We start from the raw sequence: 22,026 nt of genomic DNA on the forward strand, positions 1-22,026 counted from the left end.
ATCCTAGTCCACGTGTGCAGTTGTATCCAACCTGATCCTAGTCCACGTGTGCAGTTGTATCCAACCTGATCCTAGTCCACGTGTGCAGTTGTATCCAACCTGATCCTAGTCCACGTGTGCAGTTGTATCTGACCTGATCCTAGTTCACGCGTGCAGTTGTATCCAACCAGGTCCCAGTCCATGTTTACAGTTGTATCCAACCCGATCCCAGTCCACATGTGCAGTTGTATCCAACCAGATCCCAGTCTAGGTCTACAGTATAACTAGCAAATATCAATTCATCAGTCAGACTGTAGATGTTCCAATAGTTGGATCAAAACAGATCCCATTCCAGGTCTGCAGTATAACTGGCAAATATCAAAAGACATGAAGTTTTCTCACTCTTTTCCCTTTATGCCAAATCCTAGTTTTTGGAGAAAATCCAGTTTTGAGGTTGAGGAAGGGATGTATTGTTTAACTGTCTCCTTCTCCCACACCCCACAGGAGCTCCGAGCTCCGGCACATCCTCCTTCCATTGTTGCCCAACTTCTATACAGTCAACAACACAAAATGCTGGAGGAACTCAGCAGATCAGGCAGCATCTATGGAGGGGATTTAACAGTCAGCATTTTGGGCCAAGACCTTTCATCAAGACTGTAAAGGAATGGGGCAGAACTGGCCATCTGATCAGTTGGCTCCCCAAGTCCTAAGACCCAGTACAAACCCTGTACTGGTTTGGATGGACTGGACTTATGAGAGGGTATTAAGGAGCATTGTATTTCAGGAGGGGAGACTCTCCCGGAGCAGAGGAAGAAGTGGAGAAGGCCGTGTTGCAGAATGAATTTTTTGTTCATCGGTTTTTTCACCGATCCTGAAACTTGTAATGTCTATGGTCTGCAATGTCTGCACCTCAACATGGCCTTTTTTTTGTTTAAATTCAGATCCAGCCAGCAGGACAAATGTGTCGGATCGCACAACACGACTGTGATCTGACAGACTACTGTGACGGGCTGAGCAGTCAGTGCCCAGAAGATGCCTTCAAGATGAATGGCTCTCCCTGTGGGAATGGGGAAGGCTACTGTTACAATGGGCGGTGCCCCACCCCTCGAAAGCAGTGCATTGTTCTATGGGGACCAGGTAACTCATCTTAAAATCACCTGCACAGCCCTGCCTGGACCCCAGCTCAGGCTCCAGACTGAACAACTACTGCCATGAGGGGCTTAGGAAGGATGAGTGCATCAGTCTCTAACCTTATCCCCCCACATAGCCTCCATTCTTCTTTCATCCATGTTACTATTTAAGAACTTCTTTAATAACCCTAATGTATCTGCATCTAACACCACCCCTGGCAGGGCATTCCTTGCACCACCACTCTCTGTGTAAAACACTTAACTCTGATATCCTCCCTATACTTTCCTTAATCATTTTAAAGCTATTCCCTGTTCTATCTACAGGGGCACTGAAGGCAGCAGAGAGATAGATGACAGGTTTGACTGCTGGAATAAAGGGGTTGATTTTTATAAATTTCCTGGATGAGGAAGTGGAGGGATGGGTTAGTAAGTTTGCTGATGACACAAAGGTTGGAGGTGTTGTGCATAGTGTGGAGGGCTGTCAGAGGTTACAAAGGGACATCGATAGGATGCAAAACTGGGCTGAGAAGTGGCAGATGGAGTTCAACCCAGATAAGTGTGAAGTGGTTAATTTTGGTAGGTCAAATATGATGGCAGAATATAGTATTAATGGTAAGACTCTTGGCAGTGTGAAGGATCAGATCTTGGGGTCTGAGTCCATAGGACACCCAAAGCAGCTGTGCAGGTTGACTCTGTGGTTAAGAAGGCATACAGTGCATTGGCCTTCATCAATCGTGGGATTGAGTTTAGGAGCCGAGAGGTAATGTTGCAGCTGTATAGGACCCTGGTCAGACCCCACTTGGAGTACTGTGCTCAGTTCTGGTCATCTCACTTCAAGAAGGATGTGGAAGCCATAGAAAGGGTGCAAGAGAGCTTTACAAGGATGTTGCCTGAACTGGGGAGCTAGCCTTATGAGAATGGGTTGAGTGAACTCGGCCTTTTCTCCTTGGAGTGACGGAGGATGAGAGGTGACTTGATAGAGGTGTACAAGATGATGAGAGCCATTGATCATGTGGATAGTCAGAGGCTTTTTCTCAGGGCTGAAATGGTTGCCACAAGAGGACACAGGTTTAAAGTGCTGGGGAGTAGGTACAGAGGAGATGTCAGGGGTAAGTTTTTTACTCAGAGAGTGGTGAGTTCGTGGAATGGGCTGCTGGCAACAGTGGTGGAGGTGGATACGATAGGGTCTTTTAAGAGGCTTTTAGATAGGTACATGGAGCTTAGAAAAATGGAAGGCTATAGGTAAGCCTAGTAATTTCTAAGGTGGGGACATGTTTGGCATAACTTTGTGGGCCAAAGGGCCTGTATTGTGCTGTAGGTTTTCTGTGTTTCTATGTGTGAAGAGAGATTGAGCAGGTTGGGTCTTTAATGCTTGAGCATATCCAATGAATCTCTGTAAGAATCGTCTGAGAGAGATGCAAACCTCAGGAGTTTTGACAGAGCACATGCCGCAAGGGATTTTCCAGTGCTGCAGCTGCAAAGTAACTTTGCCCTTTTCAGATGGATGAGGAGGAATTTCTTCACTCCTGGTCTCCTGTTCTTTTGGAATTGTCTTCGTTAGTGACCTGTGAAGGACAAGTCACTGTGATGTTCAGGATGGAGACATGTTCAGATGTTTATGGAGTTGAGGCTGTGTAGATAGAATGGGATGTGGTGTTGGGATGAGATTGGATCAGCTCTGACCGTCCAAGCAGCAGAGCAGATTTGAAGGGCTGTTGACTACCTCATGCTCCCAGTCCTTGTGCTTCTTGACTTCACCTGTTGCCAGTGCTCAGTATTCGTCTGTGGTAAAATCTCCAGTGTACTTACTCTGTAATTCTTTCTGCTGGCCTGCATAGTTCAACAGGCTGATTTTCTGATGTTCACAGATGCAACAGTGGCCTCAGATCATTGCTTCAGGCAGAATATGAGAGGAAACATGTATCTTCATTGCAGAGCAACGGAATATGGCCATGAAGCCTGCCAGGCAAAGTAAGTATCAACCAACCATGATAGAACACACCCGCTTGCATTCAGCTGCTGAGAATTTACTTATTTATATGGAGATACAGGACAGATTAGACCCTTCCAGCACCTTGAGCTGCATCACCCAGCAAACCCCCGACAACCCCAATTTAACTCTAACCTAATCACAGGACAATTTACAATGACCAATTATCCCACCCAGTATACTTCTGGATTGTGGGAGAAAACCAGAGGACCTGGGGAAAACCCATACATTCCCCGGGGAAAACGTACGGTGGACGCTGGGATTGAATTCCGAAATCCATGCCCTGAGCTGTAACAATGTCGTGCTAACCATTACACACTGTTCCAGAGGATTACTTCTAGTTCCATTAAATCAACCTCATTAGCCAAGCATCAGGTATCCTGATTCCCTCCCAGTGCTCAGTGTCTCATTTTCTCTTGCTATTGTGGGCGTTGGAGGAATTAAGGGTCCCAAACTGAACTGATTATTAACAAGAAGTTGTCTCTGCTGCTTACTAATGCTTGCATGTGTGTTGAGAGGACTCTGATACTTGACTGGTACCTGGGTATATTCGGGTGCTGTGGTTCTGTGCAGTGGAGAGCTGCTGACTCCAATGTGAAGGTGTCCTGTGTGCAGATGGGATAACATTAGCATCTCTCATCATTGTAATGTCCGGTGCACCCAGCTGCCCTAGGCAATATGCTTCAGCATTTGACAGTGCCATCTTCCTGTAGGCTGTTCTGTAAACTCCTTCAGGCCTTGCCTTTACCATATCATGTCCAATTCGCTTACTTGCCAGCCCAACCTTAAAATCTGGCAGTTAAACCATTCAGCCATTGTCTTTGGTCAGTCTGGACAGCAGTCACTATTTGTTGAAGTTACGTAAGCCAGATTCAAATCTCCACAGGCACTGGGTATAACATCCCTTCCAGGTTTATTTGAAAACTTTGTAAGGTACCTATCCATGGTGTGCGGTGCAAACAGACTTAGCAATGTCCCAGCCCAATCACCAACACTTGGAGATACTCTTGCTTAGGGCCTTGGTCTCTGATCTGTATCTACTCCATGTATCTCTAGAGACATAGAGCATTGCCTCACCAACACCTTATACAACTTCAAAACATCCCATCTCTTGTGTTCAGTACTCTGATTTATGAAGGACAATGTTCCAAAAGCTCTTTTTATCTATCTATCTGTGATGTCACTTTTGAAGAATTATGTCACTGTATTCCCAGATTCTTTTGTTTTACACATTTCTCAGTGCCCTACCATTCACTGTGTAACTCTTACCTGTCTGGTTATATGTGCCAAACTTCATTCTCTACTTTGTCTATGCACAGGACAACTGGCTGAGGTCTTGTAACTCCCCATGCCCACCTGCACCAGTGTTTACCCAGAGGTTCCTCTCCCTGTACCAGTGTTCACCCAGGGGCCCCACTCCCTGTACCAGTGTTCACCCAGGGGCCCCACTCCCTGGACCAGCGTTCACCCAGGGGTCCCACTTCCTGTCACTTTGCACTAACTACCCTTCCACTCCCTCAAGCAGTGACATAAACCCATCACTCATCCACCCCAGCCACTTGTACTGTAGACCCTTGTACACAGACAACTAACCAGGATATATAACCTTTATCCAACAGAAATCTGGCAACAGTGGCAGCTCTAAGACTGTAAAGAGACACTATATGGTGTACATAGTCTGTAAAGGTGTGCTCATTCTTGTACGTGCAAGATTACTTTAAAATGCTGACAGGAAACAGCCAGAGATTCCAGGCTTGATTACGTGGTGGCTGGGAACAACCACTCTGTTACCATCTGGTTCAGAGTAGATTTTTGGTTTTTTTTTTGCAGAGATATCAAATGTGGTAAGATGCATTGTGTCGGAGGCAACAAGTTTCCAGTCACACAAGCAAAGTATGAAGTGGAATTGTCGCACAATGTACTGTGTAAAATTGCAATGCTGAACAAACTGAGTGAAGCAGAGTCTGACCCAGGGCTGGTCCCCACAGGAACAAAATGTGGAAACGAAATGGTAAGAAACTGGAATGAATCACGAGCAATGACTCTCAAAGAGCTTTAGTGTCGGCCAGCAGAGAAGCATAATGCTTTATCGTGACAGCAAATGGATTCGGTTCCCACCGGTCTCTGTAAGGAATTAGTACATTCTTCCCAGTGACCGTATGCTCCAGTTTCCTCCCACTTTCCAAACGGTTAGGGTTACTGAGTTGTGGGCATGTAATGCTGATGCCAGAACCATGGTGACACTTGCAGACTGTCCCCAACACATGCTTGGACTGTGTTGGTTGTTGACACAGATGACACATTTCACTGTACGTTTCGATTTTCGATGTACATGTGACAAATATAGCTAATCTTTGATCTCTTTAAGGTAGAGCTGTGCCAGCCGGACACAGGGAGTTACCCTGCATTGTAACCGCTGGAGCTGATCAATGCTGGAGCTTGAGCCTTTCTCCTGACATTGTGTATTATGATGTGGAGTGCAGGAACAGGCTGGGGGTTGTAGGTCAGACTTGGCTCCACAGCTGGACAGAGTTCGGGGTTGAGGGGCCTAAACGGATCCCCATGTGTTCCCTTGGCCTACCCCAATGTGGACTGTGGAGTGTTATGTTTTTAAAGTTTCTGGTTAATTTCTAGATTTATTAATGGGGTGGCAGGGTAGCGTAAAGCAAGTACAGTGCCGGTGACCCAAGGTCAATTCCGCCACTGTTTGTGAGGAGCTTGCAAGTTCCCCCTCCCCACGTTACCATGGCTCTGGTTTTCCCCCCACAATCCAAAGGCTTACCAGTTAGTAGGAATACTGGTCACATGGGTGTAATTAGGCTCATTGGATGGGAATGGTCAGTTACTGTTCTGTATCTCTAAATAAAAACAGATTATTAAATAAATTAATTTTTAACTTTGAAATTGTTTACTCACATTTGAATTGGCTTGAGGGATCTGGTTATAATGAAAGGCCTTTGTCAAGAGAAGATGGTCGAAAGGCATTGAGGCGGTGTGGTGGGTGGGGGAGGAGAGTGGGAATGAAATTTGAAGTATGTCAACCAGGTGTAGTCTTGGTTCACAAACATCCATGGTCCACAGGGTGAACGCAGCCAGCACTCTGGTGCAGGAACAGTGGTCCAAAGGGGTGGTAAGCCAGTGGGCCAGATCCAGCATGACCCAGCCCACAGTGAACTCTGTACCTTGCCACCTCTGGACTGTGTGGGCGGGCCCAAGTCAGGCCAGACTGCCTTAGTTTTGGTGTTAGTTTATTATTGTCACCTATACCAAGAAAAGAATGAAATCTGGGCAGATCATGCCAGACAAAATTATATTGAGACAGTGAACTGAAAAGAGCATTGTTTTAAACATGAGGAGGGCTCTGATTATTTTTTTTGCTCCTTCAGCCAATACCAGATCAAATAAACTGGTAGGTGACATTCTGTCCAGGTTTGCTGCTCACTTGGTTTAAGGGTGTTGGACTCGGGTCAGATCTTGCATTCAGTGCAAATTATTTCTTCCACAGGTCTGCTACAATGGTCGATGTCAGAGTCTCCTCTTTTATGGAGCGAGGAACTGTTCCAGCAAGTGCAACAACCACGGGGTATGGGTCATCTTCTGCCTTCAGTTCACTCCAGTGTGGAAAACAAAATAGTGACGGGTTTGGGTAGGAATTGTTCCCACTGGCTGGAGGATAAGTGAGAGATAGCTGTAGAACTGAGGAGACATTTTCACACCGTGTATTGGGATCTATGGTATTTGAAAGTTTTACACAATCTACTTCATCAAACATTTGGATAATTCTCGATCAGGAACACATTGAGAGAGTCAGGGAAGTGGGAATAATTGTACAGGTGTGTGGAATAGTGTATATGACTGTGCATGGAGAGTTGATTTTCATTCTATTGTGCAGAGTGCTTTGACTGGGTAAGAACGAAATTACCGAGAGTGACGTTTGTATTGTGAATGCCACATACCTGTGTCGTGCATTAGTGTGTCATGCAGCTGATTATTTTTATGCACTTATTCCATGTTGGATTGATCTCAGATTTGCCAATCTGAATTACTTTTAAGGTTTGCAATCACAAGGGAGAGTGTCACTGTGATCCTGGCTGGGCGAAGCCATACTGTGCCACCCAGACAGATGGTTCAGCAGGTAAGAATCCAAATCTTCGCACAGCTGTGCAGTGACTTACCCAGCTATGAGCCCTTCATACACGGTAACAGCCTCCTGCACCCACAACTGCATTAAGCAGTCACAGAGTCAATGAGCATGGAAATGGTCGACTACCAACTACTGCACACTCATCTATATGGCCCATCTTCCAACATTGGACCATAGTCTGCGATGCCTTAAAGATGCCCTTTATTTCTCACTAAACATAGAGACCTCACAACATACAGTGAAATGTGCCCCTAGCTTTGGGGATGTGGGGGGAGAACAGCCTTTTGCAGTTATGTGTGTGCCTAAGACACATCTAACTGTTGTCAGGAACTCCTGTCTCTACCCGTCTCTGCAGCTGTGTCCTCATCATTCTGGCTGAATACTGTTCCAGGGCCCCTCTCACTATCTCACACCTTACTTTAAACCTATGTCTTCTAGTTTATTGACATGAGGAAAAGATGCTTACATTTGATCTCTCATAATATTATATACCACGTCATGTCTCCCCTGCAGGAGAACTGACCCAGCTCAGAACTGAAATGTCAGTTGCCTTTAGTTAATGTGGTGTTACTGTTACTTCCACTGCAAGGTGCAGCCTGTCATTATCAAAATATCTGTGTAGGCCAAGAGAGTGTTAGATTTATTTTACCTGCTTAGCTAACTAGTTGTTTGTTTTTGAATAACAGACATCTGGTAGTGCAAACTTGGATTTTGGGGGAAAGTGTGATTTGTGAGTGACCTTCAGGCCCAGTGGCTGTAATTGGCAAGGTGACTGCTCACTACTCTTATTTCAATGATTAATTTAAGTTCATTCCAGCACACGTTCACCCATGTCTGGTAGCGTCAAAGGAAAGGAATAAAGAGCCAACATTTCAGGATAAGGCTCTCATCCCTGCCCAAAACATTGGCTCTTTATTCCTCTACACAGGCACTGCTTGACCTGCTGAGTTCCTCCTGCATTTGGTCTATGTTTGAAGAGCTGGTATATTTCATAAAATGTAAAATTGTTGAGAGTTAATTAAATTTAGTTTGAAATCTTTCTGTTGGACTTGGTATGAAAATTATCCTGTGAGATGGATTTCTGAGCTCAGTGCCAGTCTGTGTCTTGCTTAATAGAGTTTCTGCACCCGGTGATGGTTTCAACTCTTGAATGTGACTTGGGGACTGGAAGGGATGGGGATGGGTGCAGAGCAGCTGTGCACCTCTTAAGCTGGCAGGTAACCAAAGCCAAACCCAACATAGAACAGTATAGCACAGGAACAGGCCCTTCAGCCCACAGTGTCTGTGCTGAATATGATGCCTGTATACACGATCCATGTCCCTGAATTCCTGGCGTTTTCACATGCCTGTCTAAAGTACTCCTTGTCCAGCCACGTTGTCCCTTCCCAACCTGGTCAGTTTCTGTTTGGGTGTTTTTACCTCTCCCCTCACATTCATACTGATTACAAATGCATTCCATGAGAAAATACAGTCATGAAGAGAATGGACAAACTCCTTATGGACAGCAGCAAGAATCAGATCCCAATCTTCCTGCTGTAAAGCCCTGTGCTGACCACCAGCAGGCTGTGCCACCCCCTACGGTATTCTTATCATTGTTGGGAGTTTTGAAGAAATCATGTTAAAGGTGTGTGTGTGTGTGTGTGTGTGTGTGTGTGTGTATCTAAGGTAGCAGAGAGTCTGATGTTGAAAAGTTCAGTTAATTTCAAATTCCCCTTTCAGTGAGAGATAATGCCATAATCATCACCCTCGCTGTGCTCCTGCCTTTCATCATTTTACTCATCATAATAAGTGGGGGACTTCTCTATTACAAAGGATGCTTAATGAAGAAATATATAAAAAACTTGTGAGTACTGATTTATTTTCTTATCATAATTATTGAGAACTTTTATTTAACAGAATTTATAACTTAAACATGCTGCTGATGTGAAATGTATTTTATTGTTGTGTGTGTGAATCTCTGTATGTAAGAATAAGCTGAATGTGGTTCAGTTGATGAACCGTGCAATTTGAGGAAATGCAGCCAGCAGCATTGTTCTGGGTTTATGAGTACTTTATCCAAGGCAGTCAAATCTGACTGAAGAACCTTAACGGAAGGACAGGAGGTCATTTATCGCTTGGACAACTCTAATGTTCAACCAGCTGATCTACTTCCAGCATCGTCGAGCACTTTCCCCACATCCTCAAATTCTCTTCCTTTCCAGAAATCTACCATTCTTAGATTTGAGTGGACTCAGTAACTGTGTATCCATAGTCCTGATAGTTAGAAAATCCCAAGTATTCTACTGGAACAAATGTAATAATTCAGGAGTTATGTTTAAAATTAACGTGATATTTAAAATTTGATCTATACAATTTATTTGGATCCAGTGGTAATCCTGATGAATTGAAGCAAATGAGCTCATCTTTTGCCAGGCAAATCAAAGCCACTTTATTTACTTTTGTGTTTTAAAATACCTGAGAACTTGACGCTTAATAGTGAACAAACCGACGAGGGTTTTGGAGAGCTGTGACCCAGCCTGATTGCCAGTGTTGGATCATCATCACACAACGGTCATGGTGGTGAGGTTTGGATCTGTAGAAACTGCAACAACAGAAACAGATCTGTTAATGTGTACGTGAACTCTAGCGCAGTTTGACACCGAAAATAGTAATTTGACAAAAAGAGTCAGAGTTCTGGAACTGCCTTAAAACACAGTAGCAGAAGTCCAAATTGAAACCGGTCATTGACTTAACTTTAAACATGAGGAATAATTTTCTTTTCCATGTCATTGCAGACCAATAAAATCTACTTCGTGTGGTTTGTCAAATCCAACGTTTGTTGATGGAAAGGACAGAAACAACTGTAAAGTCACGCACCCCAGCAGCAGGAGTTCACATCTGAAACACTCACTACTCGATGCCTCAAAAGAGGATCGGCGATTACAAATTACAGTAATACCCAGCCGCCCAGCACCTCTGGTAAATCCACCACTGTACACAGAATTTTTGCTTTAGTCTTTCATTACTTTTCTATCACATTACAATGGTTTTCCACAATACATGTTCATATTTGTGTCTTTCCATAATGGAATGTGTGCATTGCTAATAATAAGGCCAGTGTCTTTACCCTTGAGCAGAGGTGGATTGTGAACATCCTGGATCATTACATTTGATCCGGAAGGTACATCCATTTATCATTGGCAAAGGTTTCAAAGTCAGTTCGAGATATGGAGAGAAGAGCAGGAAGATGGCTCTGGAGTCTTCCCGAGTGTAGGAGAATGAGGGGAGGTTTCATAGAGGTATATATAATTATGAGAGGTACAGATAGGGTAAATGTAATCAGGCTTTCCACTGAGGTCGGGTTAGACTAGAACTAAAGATCATGGGTTAAGGGTAAAAGTAGAAATGCATAAGGGGACATGAAAGGAAACTCACTCAGAGGATGGTGTGGGTGTGGCATGAGCAGCCAGCAAAAGTGGTGGATGTGGGTTTGATTTTAACAGTCATGGAGGGCCATGATCCACATCAATGGGACTAGGCAGATTAATGATTTGGCATGGACTAGATGGGCCAAAGGGCCCATTTCTATGTTGTAAAGTTCTATGACTCTAATTGACTCTAGGAATAAATTCATGCTTTGACAGGAGATGGTTGGGGTCAGAGCTAGACAACACAATGTGGATTTAGGTGTTCCTGATGGAGATGCTGTAGATTCATTCATCAAACTTGCACAAGTAATGAGAGAGGATGGGATTGGTGGCCAATGAATTTACTCTTCCCTGAGTTTTTCCATAACTTTTAGTGTTCAAGCTAGTCCGATCCAGACCACTCTCCTTGTTGGAATCCTTAGCAAGTCCCCCAGAGACAGGGTATGATGTGGCAGAGGACCCAGTCTCATCAACAAGTTCCTCAGAGACATTGATGTGTCAAAGGGCCCATTCTCATTACTATCTCCCTCAGAGACATTGATGTGTAGGGGAACCCATTCTCATTAACATGTCCCTCAGAGATGTGGTGTGATCTGTCAGAGGACCCATTCTCATTACTATCTCCCTCAGAGACATTGATATGATGTGCCAGAGGGCCCTGCTTTATTATTCTGTTAAAATTCAAGGAGTTGCTGTGTTCTAATCTTTTTTTTAAAAAAGATCCATTTTGTTACTTCTGCAACATCCATTCTGTTACTTACCATTATACTTTGATATTACATCATTATCCCATATAAGACATAGGTACAGAATTAGGCCATTTGGCTCATCAAGTCTGCTCTGACATTCCATCATAGCTGATTTATTTTCCCTCTCAACTGCATTCTCCTGCCTTCTCCCCATCAAATTTTAGGCCCTGATTACACAAGAACCTATCAACTTCCACTTTAAAAATTATCACTGACTTGGCCTCCACAGCCACCTGGCAAAATAGCCTGTAGTTTTAGGTTGGCAGGTTCTATATGTACAATAAATCCACTCACTAAGGTTCCTATTAATTTGATTTTATCATAAATGCATAAAATAATATTCTTAAGGAACAAAAATAATTGATTTAGTACTCCTGTCTGAACATTGAAGCAGAAGAGTTAGTGATTTGAGATGTACCGTGATTGTAAAGTAACCAATTCAAATGATTTTTATAAATTGTTAGCATCAGTTTGGATGGCTGGTATATGAAAAACTGTATATGAGAAGCTTTGGTAAACTGTATTGCACAACCCTCAGAAAAATGGTGTGGAAAAGCTTCATGACATGACTTCAGGGTTGTTTGGGTATCTAAAGTTAGAAACATTAAGGACCTTTAAGAGACATCTAGATAAGCACATGATTGTGAATTAAATGGAAGAATATGTACATTGTGTAGGCAGAAGATATTAGTTGAGTTGGCCATTTCATTATTAATTTAATTGGTCAGCACAACTTTGTGGGCTAAAGGGCCTGTTCCTGTGCTGTACTGTACTGTTCTATGTTCTAAAGTCTTTGGAAGGTTTACGGTTTGGTACAAAATTTGTTAACAACATCCTAAATATCTAAAATTATTCATCTACATTAAAATTTTTGAGTAAAACTTAGTGGCAGGAATTTTATATAAAAATTCAACCAAATTGTTTTATTTTTGTTTTAATTGTATTGTAGCCTCCAAAACCAGATCCAATCAAGACACTATCTGTAAACACAACAGCTAAATCATCACAGGTAAAATGATGTCATGCTTGTAAATTTATTACAAAAACATGCAGGTATTAGCTTTTTCTTTTGGTTAATGCAATAATTACAGCTTGTCAAAGAATTTTAACAGAACAAAAATAAAACTGCTGCAAAAATTCAGATCAGGCAGTATCTTTGAAGAGGCAGTGACTTTAGATTTCAGTCACCTTGTGGTATCTTACCAAATCTATACCGGCAGTCACTTGGGGGAAAATAAACCACTTCTGAGAAATTTCAGAGAAATTACTTCTGAATTTCATAGCTGCAACATAATATCCTGGGTTACGGTTGTAAAGTAGTTGCTTTCATGCTGACAATCGTGTTGCATCTTCAGTGTGATCGCTGGATTGTTTCCTATTCTTAATTAATTAACATTTCGACTTACTTCTATAGTTCTAATTGTATAAATGGATCCTACATACAGTTTAATGCAGATGGCTCAGGTAGTTGTGGGACTAGAAATCATACAGATTCTCCAGCTCAGAGCTGGGCACCACTGTGTCAGTAGATGAGTTGGCCTGAAGGATCTGCTCCTGAGCTGTTTGACTCTAAAACCAGGACTGAATCTACTAGTGATGCTCCAAGGTTCTACTGAGATAATTTAAACCACTTGCGATGCTTCACAAGACTGACTAAAATGCCTAGTATTGTTCACTATAATTGTTGTGCAGGTTTGGCGGGCTTTATTGTGATCAATTGTATTAAAACCTTGGACAAATCTGACAGGAGTTTAAATTATTTTTCTAACCCTAGCACCGAATGGTAAAACCAAATGCACCTCCTCCTGTCCCGCCTTCCAAACCGGTTCCAACTGAGCGTGTACCGGTGAGTGTGTGTTTGTGTAATTGTGCCTTTCATTAGCTTGTTAATGTTGGTGTGGGAGGAGGATGAGGATCAAACTCATTTGGGAATACTCTATCTCTCCTGCTGTCCTCTCTTCCAAACCAGTTCCAACTGAACGTGTAGTGGTGAAAACCCATCCCTGACATATTTAGTTGTTTGCCTGTTCTCCATCTCCCTCTGGTGCTCCCCACCTCCACCCCTTTCTTTCTCCCGAGGCCTCCCATCCCATGATCCTTTCCCTTCTCTAGCTCTGTATCACTTTCGCCAATCACCTTTCCAGCTCTTAGCTTCATCCCACCCCCTCCTGTCTTCTCCTATCATTTCACATTTCCCCCTCCCCCCACTACTTTCAAATCTCTTTGTATCTTTCCCTTCAGTTAGTCCTGACGAAGGGTCTCGGCCCGAAACGTCGACAGTGCTTCTCCTTATAGATGCTGCCTGACCTGCTGTGTTCCACCAGCATTTTGTGTGTTGTTTGAATTTCCAGCATCTGCAGATTTCCTTGTGTAGTGGTGAATGCATGTTTGTGTAACGGTGCCTTTCGTTAGGCACAATTACACAAACACACTAGGCACTCCACATTTCATTCTCAGTACAAGAAGTTGTAAAGTTGCCACGCAGATTCCTTTGTTGTGCCATGCTCCGGAGCAGGGGTTTTATGTTGTGGGCTCCTACCATTAACTGAGGGGTCCATAGACCCCAGGCTGGGAACCCCTGCTCTAGAACTTGCACCAATTTGTCATGCAAGAAAATGGTTAAACATTCAAGAGTAAGTTTACTTCAACATTAACATTATCTGGTTTTTTGTCACTTAACGCTGGGCTGTAGTTATGTTCATTAAAATGACTGGAATGGTGTCTTCCTACCTAATTTTCCACCTAATGTTCTTCAAGTTCAAGTTTAATTGTTATTCAACCATACATAACCATCCAGACATGGTGAGAAGGCAGGTGTATGGGGTTGAGTGGGATCCAGGATCAGCCACAATGGAATGGCGGAGCTAACTCGATGGCCTGAATGGCCTAATTCTGCTCCTAGGTTTTATGATCTTATGAATACAGCCAAACTAACATCGTTCCTCCTGGGCTGAGGTGCAAAGCACGGGGGTCATACACAACACGTATAGTTATAATAGTAGAAAAAACATGCTGTCACAAAATACAATATATAGCCCAAGTCCTGATTGTTATGGCCTGGAGATTAATGGTGTATGATTGCCCACTCAGTCAGCTTGTCGATGTCCCTGAAGCATACTCACACCATGCTTACATCTCACCTTCATTAGTAACATTCACAGACTGGAGAATGTGACAGATCTTCCTGTCAGCTACAAGTTGATTGTAAGTAGCTGGGGGTGGGGTGGGGGGGGGGAGGGGGGAAGTTACTGCAGTATACACTACCTCTTCTCTTAGCTCTCCATTCAATAATTTTTCACGTCCATCTGTCACTATCCTGCCTTCAACTTCTGTACACATGCTCTAACAGTAGCCAATCCTGTGTTCAGGACTTTGATCGTGAGCGAAGTGAAACTAAGTGAAAGTTATTTAAGGTAGCCAATAGAACTTCAGAGTTCTATTCAGGTGCTATTGTGTATCTGCTTCTGTCTAATACTGTGAGAGCTTTGTACACTTGCATTGTTGGGCCTATCACTCCAAGTGAAACGTTAATCAGGTGTTGAACAGAGTTACACTTTTTGTTTTGATGCACGAATCTCATCATAATGTTCAGCATTTACATTATGTTCATGGTACCATGGTAGCTTAGCATTTACCGTGACGCTATTACAGCTCAGGGCGCCAGAGCTCAGAGTCCAATTTCAGCACCATTCTGCAAAGAGTCTGTATGTCCACCCTGTGGAATGCGTGGATTTCCTCCGGGTGCTTTGCTTTCTTCCCACAGTCCAGAGCCGTACCAGTTAGTAGGTTAATTGGGCATTGTAAATCGTCCTATGGTTAGGCTGGGGTTAAACTGGGGGTTGCTGAATGGTGTGGCTCGTTGGGCCAGACGTGCCTGATTCACACTGTATCTCTAAAGAAAATAAAAGCTGAGGTGTAACCACTTTATTGCATCTACAAGATGATCCATGGATGCAAATTGATAGAAAATTTAATGCAGTTAAGGCCAAATCAATTTTGCAAACAACCATTTTCTTCTCTAACAGGTTCGACCACCTCCTCCCCCATGTAAACCACTGCCAGAACTGAAGGCCAAACCGGTAAGATTTCTTCATCCGTTTACTCTATTCCTCCACCACCACTAATTCATTCACAGTGCAGTAATGTGACCTGTAGACAGAAACCGATGAACGTAGAATCATAGAAAGCCTACAGCACAACACAGGCCCTTCGGCCCACAATGTGGTTCTGAACATATACTTACCTTACAAATTACCTAGGGTTACACATAGCCCTCTATTTTTCTAAGCTCCATGTACCTATCCAGGAGTCCCTTAAAAGGCTATTATATCCACCTCCACCACTGTCACTAGCAACCCATTCCACACACCCACCACTCTCTGTGATAAAACTTACCCCTGACATTTGTTCTGTACCTATTTCCAAGCACCTTAAAACTGTGCCCTCTCGTGATGGCCATTTCAGCCCTGGGAAAAAGCCTCTGACTATCCACACGATCAATGCCTCTCATCATCTTATACACCTCTATCAGGTCACCTCTCATCCTCCGTCACTCCAAGGAAAAAAGGCCAAGTTCACTCAACCAGAACAAAATATGGGCCAGGTGCAGGTCAGTGGGACTAGGCAGAAAAATGGTTCGGCACAGTCAAGAAGGGCCAAAAGGCCTGTTCCTGTGCTGTAATATTCTATATTTCTATGTTTCTAAAACATGCTGGCGTGTACGTGATGAGCCAAAAGGCCTACTTCTGTTCTTCTTATACAATGAGTCGCACTAAAACTCACCAAGTGGTTTTCATATTTTGATGACAACACTTAGTTTCTTAAATTAGTTATTACGCAGAAGTTAGTTTTCACTTCTGCCCTTTTCCCTCAGCTGATCCCAGATGTCTTACAATATAACATGAATTAAAACTGATCTATTAAGCAGAAAGCAGAAGGAAGTGATTATAGCTTCTACAACATGCTAACAAAATAACCTTTTTTTACAGCTGCTAAAGCCTATGAGTCAGCCTCCAGTACTTCCTGTCAAACCAGGCATTGCAATTGCACCCTCGAAACCTCTGCCGGTAAGTTTCCAAGTAAAACCACTAATACCACCACTAACTATCTCCAAACTCAGTCCACGGCCCTTCTCCCAGGTTGCCCCAGCGATGAAAACCTATCCAAATTCTGGCCAGGTCTCTTCATCCAGGTTATCCCAACTAAGAAACCTAAAGCCTTCACACTTTATATCATATATTTAAGACAGATTTTAAAAATTGATTTTTACAAGGTAGAAAAATTCATTTTAAATAATTCACTGTTCAGTCTGTGATAATTGTATAAGCAATTTTGAGATGAGGATTACCATTTAAAACAATCACAACACCTGCAATCAAATTCCTTGCCCCAAATTTAAAATTTGCACCATTTTTTCACTTGTCTGCAAAGTAACATGTCAGACCAGAAATGAAAATGACACACAAATCACTGAAGGTACTCAGCAGGTCAAGCAGCATCTATAGAGGGGAATGAATCATTGATGTTATGGTCTGAGATGCCTCTTCAGGCATAGAAAGAGAGCAGTAGCCATTATAAAAGGGTGGTGTAGGGGAGGAGCCCTAGCTGACGAGTGATAGGGAGGAGTGAAGAGGTCAGAGGAATAAGGGGGTTGTTGGGAACAGAGAAGTGTTTACTGGAAGTTAGGGAAATTGATGTTGATGCTGTCAGGTTGGAGAGGCTCAAAACAATATGAGGTGTTCCTCCGCATATCTGTGTCTGGCCTTAAAGTGACAGTACAGGTTGTAGTGTCAGTGTGGGAATGGGAAGTGAAATTAAAATGGTGATGGCAGGGAGATCCTGGCTGTTACGGCAGATGGAGTGAAGGTGCTTGCTGAAGCAATTCCTTCTCACCCCTCCACCTTGATCTTCGTCGAGTCTCACCGCTGTAGAGGAGACTACACAGAGAAGATCAAATTGCACCAATGAATTCACATGTGAGGTGTGCCTCACCTTGAAGGTCTATTTTGGACAATAAATTGTGATGAGGGAGGTGGTGTAGGGGCAAGAATAACAATTATCATGGTTGTAGGCTGGAGAGGGACCGGTAGGGCTGGACAAGAGAAAGTGATGCCTGTGGAGATGTTCCTAGTGGTGGGATCCTCTGGAGATAGCAGAAATTCCAGAGGACATGTTGGATGTGAAGATCTGTGGGAGGTAGGTGATGACAGGGGAACTCTATCTCTGTTATATAAATGGGTGTGGAAGGGGCGAGGATAGAAGTCCGTGGAATGAAGGAGACGCAGGTGAGGGCTGCATTTATAGCAGCGGAGGGGAAGACCCTTTTTTCTGCAAAACTAGGGCATGTTGGATATCCTGCAACAGAAAGTCTCATCATGGGAACAGATGTGGCAGAGATGGCGGGATGGAGAAAAGGGAATAGTATCCTTACAACTGGCAGGACCGTAGGAATTTAGGATGTAAGGCGCTAAATGGTCATAAATCAGGGAGGTAGTGGGTTTGTGAAAAATGTTGGTGGATAACCTTTCTCTGGAGATGGAGACTGAGATCAATAAAGGAGAGAGAAGTGTCAGAGATGGACTGAGCAAATTTAAGAGTGGGTTGGAAGTTGGTGGGCAGGTAGATAAAGTTGACAAGCTACACATTGGTGCAGGAAGCAACATCCATGAATTCAGCAATGTAACTGAAGAAGAATTGGGGAATGCTACTGATGCAGGTTTGAAACTGGGATTGTTCCATGAAGCCAACAAAAAGTCAGGTATAGCTGGTACTTATGTGAGCATCAATGGCAAAAGTAGGATGAGCTGAAAGAGAAGTTAAGGGTGAGTACCATTTCTGCCAGGCAGATGAAGGTGGTGATATGAGGAAATGTTTGGGTCTGTCATCAAGAAGTAGAGAGCCTTGGAATTCCTGATGGAGGGTCTCTGCCCACAACATCAACTGTCCATTTTCTTTCATAGATGCTGCCTGACCTGCTGACTACCTCCATGTTTGTGTCTGTGTGTTGTTCCAGATTTCCAGCATCTATAGAATCTCTCGTGTACAATTAAACTATAAAATGAAAAAAAAACAGTTTTGATTATCAATGTTTTAAAACCTAAAAAATGTTTTATGGATATTTAAGTTGATTGTGTAGTCCAAATCAACAAGGATTGATTTTGGATTCAGTTTTGGATCACACACACTGTTGCTCCAACATCTGTTTATGTGCAAGTTCAAAAACAAGGTTAATACAAATTAGTTTGTGGTTTGTTTTAAAACTCTTAAGGAGTTACATGCTAATAAACCGGTCTGTTTATCTGTAACATTAAATGAGTTGAGAGGATGTTTAATTATCAAGTATCCAACGTGAGTAGGCTACCCACCAGGTGGTCACCCCTGTACGAGAGGACAGCTTCACTATCTGTGAGGTGCATATTCCAAACAGAGACGTTGCTATTCAGGGGAGCTCAGGACGGCTCGAGCAGGTGAATTAGTGAGGGAATGAGAAGGAGAGAGCGTTGACAAATGAAGCTGGTTGGCTGTAAGTAATGATGTTATGGGTTCTGGGAGACTGGTGAGAGAGGTGCAGGGTCAGACAGTAATTTGGAAAAAAATAATTTTCCAAAAGATAGCAAATTAAGACCATACAACATAGGAGCAGAATTAGGCCATCTGGTCCATCAAGTCTGCTCCACCATTCCATCATGGCTGATATATTATCCCTCTCAACCCCATTCTCCTGCCTTCTCCCTGTAACCTCTGACACCCTTACTAACCAAGACCCATCAACCTCCACTTGTATATACTCAATGACTTGGCGTTCACATCTGCCTCTGGCAAAGAATTCCACAGATTCACCACTCTCTAGCTAAAGAAATTCCACCTTGCCTTGGTCCTAAAGGGTCATCCTTGTTTTGAGGCTGTGTGCTCTGGTCTTAGACTCTCCCACTATAGGAAACATTTTCTAGGTGTCATACGTGATTAGAGAAATGGGAAAGGAAGAAATATGTATCATTGTTTATACTTGCGCATAGGAGAGGCCTTTTGGTCCATCAAGTATACAACAGCTTCCAGCAAAGTAAACCCATCCATTCTATTTCCCCTTGTATTTCACCATTGGCCTGCAACTTACTACCTCTTCACATGCTCAGCCATTGTGATGATTATTTGTTTGCCCTTAGCTAAACAGAGGTTGTCTCCACTTGCCGATTAACGTACTTGCTTGAACTCTGAGATGTGATCACGGGTAGAACACTTTGCACAAAGCTTATGATCAAACCTTAGTACTTGGAGAGTAAACCACTACATCACCATGCCACAACATATGATGAGGAAAGAACAGCTAACGTCAGTGTATAAGCTAAAGCCAACTGCTTTGTATTATGATCTGATCTAATATGAAGAGTCATTGTGGCTACTCTTTATTTTGCTAGACTGGTTTCAAGCCAAAAGTTGCCTTAAAGCCACCAAATCAGCACAGATGAAGAGGAAGTGTGTGGCAGCATCACTGCACTACAGAGGCACAGCTGTGGAGCCATCTTCGTACTGTTCTGTCAGGAAGATGATAAAAATATCTTTGGTTTCTTATATTAATTTATACAGTAATCAGTGGGATGACAAAAATACTTGATACAAAAATATGCTGGCTAGTTTGAAATAACAAATCGATATTTCCACGATGCTCCTTTCATTGTACTGTAGCTCTGGTACTTACCAAGGATATTTTTCTTGTTTTTAATTATATAAATTAAAGAGATTCTGCTGAAGTGATGGGATGCAGTTGTGAAGTAATCCTTCTGCTAAGACAAATTACTTGAGACAAAATGACAGAAATTGAATAAAAATATGACCTTTGTGTTTCTTGATTTAATCTTACAGAATTTCTAAGCTTGGGTATAAATGAGGAAGCACATTCTCCAGGTTTTTCATGAGTAATCTGCACTTAATTGCATCATTGCATTGGAATTGATCCAAGTGAGAGGAAGTCTCCAACATCCTATTATCTGAAGCTAGTTTCTGATGAGATAACTGTGTAAGGAACAGGCTGGTTAGACTTGGTGGGTGCACAACTATTTTCCTAAACGATACCATACAATGGTTCAGTGCAGCAGGCAGTAACTATAGCATGTTACTGGAGCGATTATCAGGACTAATGAACCAAGGCATGTATTTAAATGGAATCTAAATTTAATTAAAACTAGTATTAGGGACTATAAGACAACTGGTTGGATTGCCATAATGTTCCTTGGTTAAAGGAAAGGTTTAAGCTAAACAAACCAAACTGATCCTAGCTACCTCTTTACTCTGAGGAGGCTTGGCAAGACTAGACAACCAGGATTAATAAACTCTTATTGTCAGCAATGCTTATATCCTGAGGATACATATGAAAAAGAAATCAAGGCTTTGCCCCACGGTTACAAATCTGTCCATGTCAAACTTTAGTCTCAGTGGAACTCATCTTATCCATGCATCAATCTGTATTGGTATAGATTTTCTTTGTCCTATACAACTTTCAGAGCTTTATCTATGTTCCATTACATTTAAACATCCAAAAACAGTGACAGGGAAATGATTACAAGGACATACATGAACTGGATTTGCATGAAAATCCAAGTCAACAAGTGAAGTATAAAACCAATCCTGATTAAACATAGGAATTGGCCAGAGATTTTCATCAGTCATGAAAACTGCTTCAACTATAAAACGTATTTTGTGATTTAACTCATGTCAGCTATCATTTCCTCTGTAAGTGACAAATGCTTTATATATTCCTGTTGCCCACAATTACTTATGCAAGATGAATATTTAAAATCAAAAATGCTGTCTGCTATGCTTCTGACTTCCAGGTTGAAATTCACAATTTAGCACAAGCACTAAAAAAAGTGACATTCAACAAAAATTCTAGGGTGTGAATAACTCGGTACAAAAACCATTAACTGAAGTTGCACTTGAATTTGATCATTAATTTAAATGTGGTTTACAGGAAAAAATTATGCTATTTCCCAATTGATCTAGTTTTTTATTTCAGTACTCCATGGAAATCTGATGTTTCTGAAATCATTATTTCTTTGAAACCTGATAGAGGGCATTAAGAGCCTCATAAAAATAAACACATTTTAATTTGAATTGCTTCAGATACAAGTTAGGTATTCATTTAAAAATGAGGACAATGCTATCTTGGGGGGGCGGGGTGGGGGGAAGGAGGGGATGGAGGTAACACTGGGAAAGGGGTGTGGAAGGGTTGCACAATTTTTGTGTATGTGTGGAAAATTACTGTCACATAAAAATTACTTTAAACTCTGCTACTATTTGAATATCAAGCTCTTGCACCTGACTTTGTGCTGTACAAGATTAATCGGACTCTATCAACATTTAGCAAATTGCAACATGTTGATCCTATGTTTGGAATCTGAATTGAAATCCACTGTGCCTAATTCTATGGATATGTCCATAAATTGTATGCACTTTTTCAGCTGGCCTGAACTATTATTTGTGAGGGTAAAATGGGTTATTTATTTTCTTTTCATCAAATAAATCTGTATTTTATTGCAATAAGGTATTGCTGTTTGTGTGAGGAAGTCTTTTGTTTTTCTTCATACCTTTGCCACAAGTACACAAAAGTAGAAATGGAGCCGTTACTGAGCAC

The 22,026-nt window shown here is 42.4% G+C and overlaps 1 protein-coding gene across 2 annotated transcripts in view; it reads left to right on the top strand.

Moving 5' to 3' along the window:
* LOC132379170 (disintegrin and metalloproteinase domain-containing protein 8-like) overlaps positions 1-20,235 on the top strand; it is a 54,863-nt gene extending 34,628 nt beyond the window's left edge. The window contains exons 14-25 of one of the 2 annotated variants that reach the window (XM_059946820.1): positions 921-1,116; positions 2,978-3,080; positions 4,930-5,110; positions 6,605-6,682; positions 7,153-7,234; positions 8,963-9,086; positions 10,018-10,201; positions 12,349-12,408; positions 13,174-13,245; positions 15,425-15,478; positions 16,388-16,465; positions 19,814-20,235. In XM_059946820.1, the coding sequence (XP_059802803.1) occupies positions 921-1,116; positions 2,978-3,080; positions 4,930-5,110; positions 6,605-6,682; positions 7,153-7,234; positions 8,963-9,086; positions 10,018-10,201; positions 12,349-12,408; positions 13,174-13,245; positions 15,425-15,478; positions 16,388-16,465; positions 19,814-19,864 (1,263 nt within the window). In that variant the 3' untranslated portion in view covers positions 19,865-20,235. The remainder of the gene's footprint in view (positions 1-920; positions 1,117-2,977; positions 3,081-4,929; positions 5,111-6,604; positions 6,683-7,152; positions 7,235-8,962; positions 9,087-10,017; positions 10,202-12,348; positions 12,409-13,173; positions 13,246-15,424; positions 15,479-16,387; positions 16,466-19,813) is intronic. The other variant, XM_059946821.1, reaches the window with a different exon arrangement.
* Positions 20,236-22,026: the final 1,791 nt, after the last annotated feature.

The sequence above is a fragment of the Hypanus sabinus genome, chromosome 21 (genome assembly GCF_030144855.1).
Source record: "Hypanus sabinus isolate sHypSab1 chromosome 21, sHypSab1.hap1, whole genome shotgun sequence".
Lineage (NCBI taxonomy): Eukaryota > Metazoa > Chordata > Chondrichthyes > Myliobatiformes > Dasyatidae > Hypanus > Hypanus sabinus.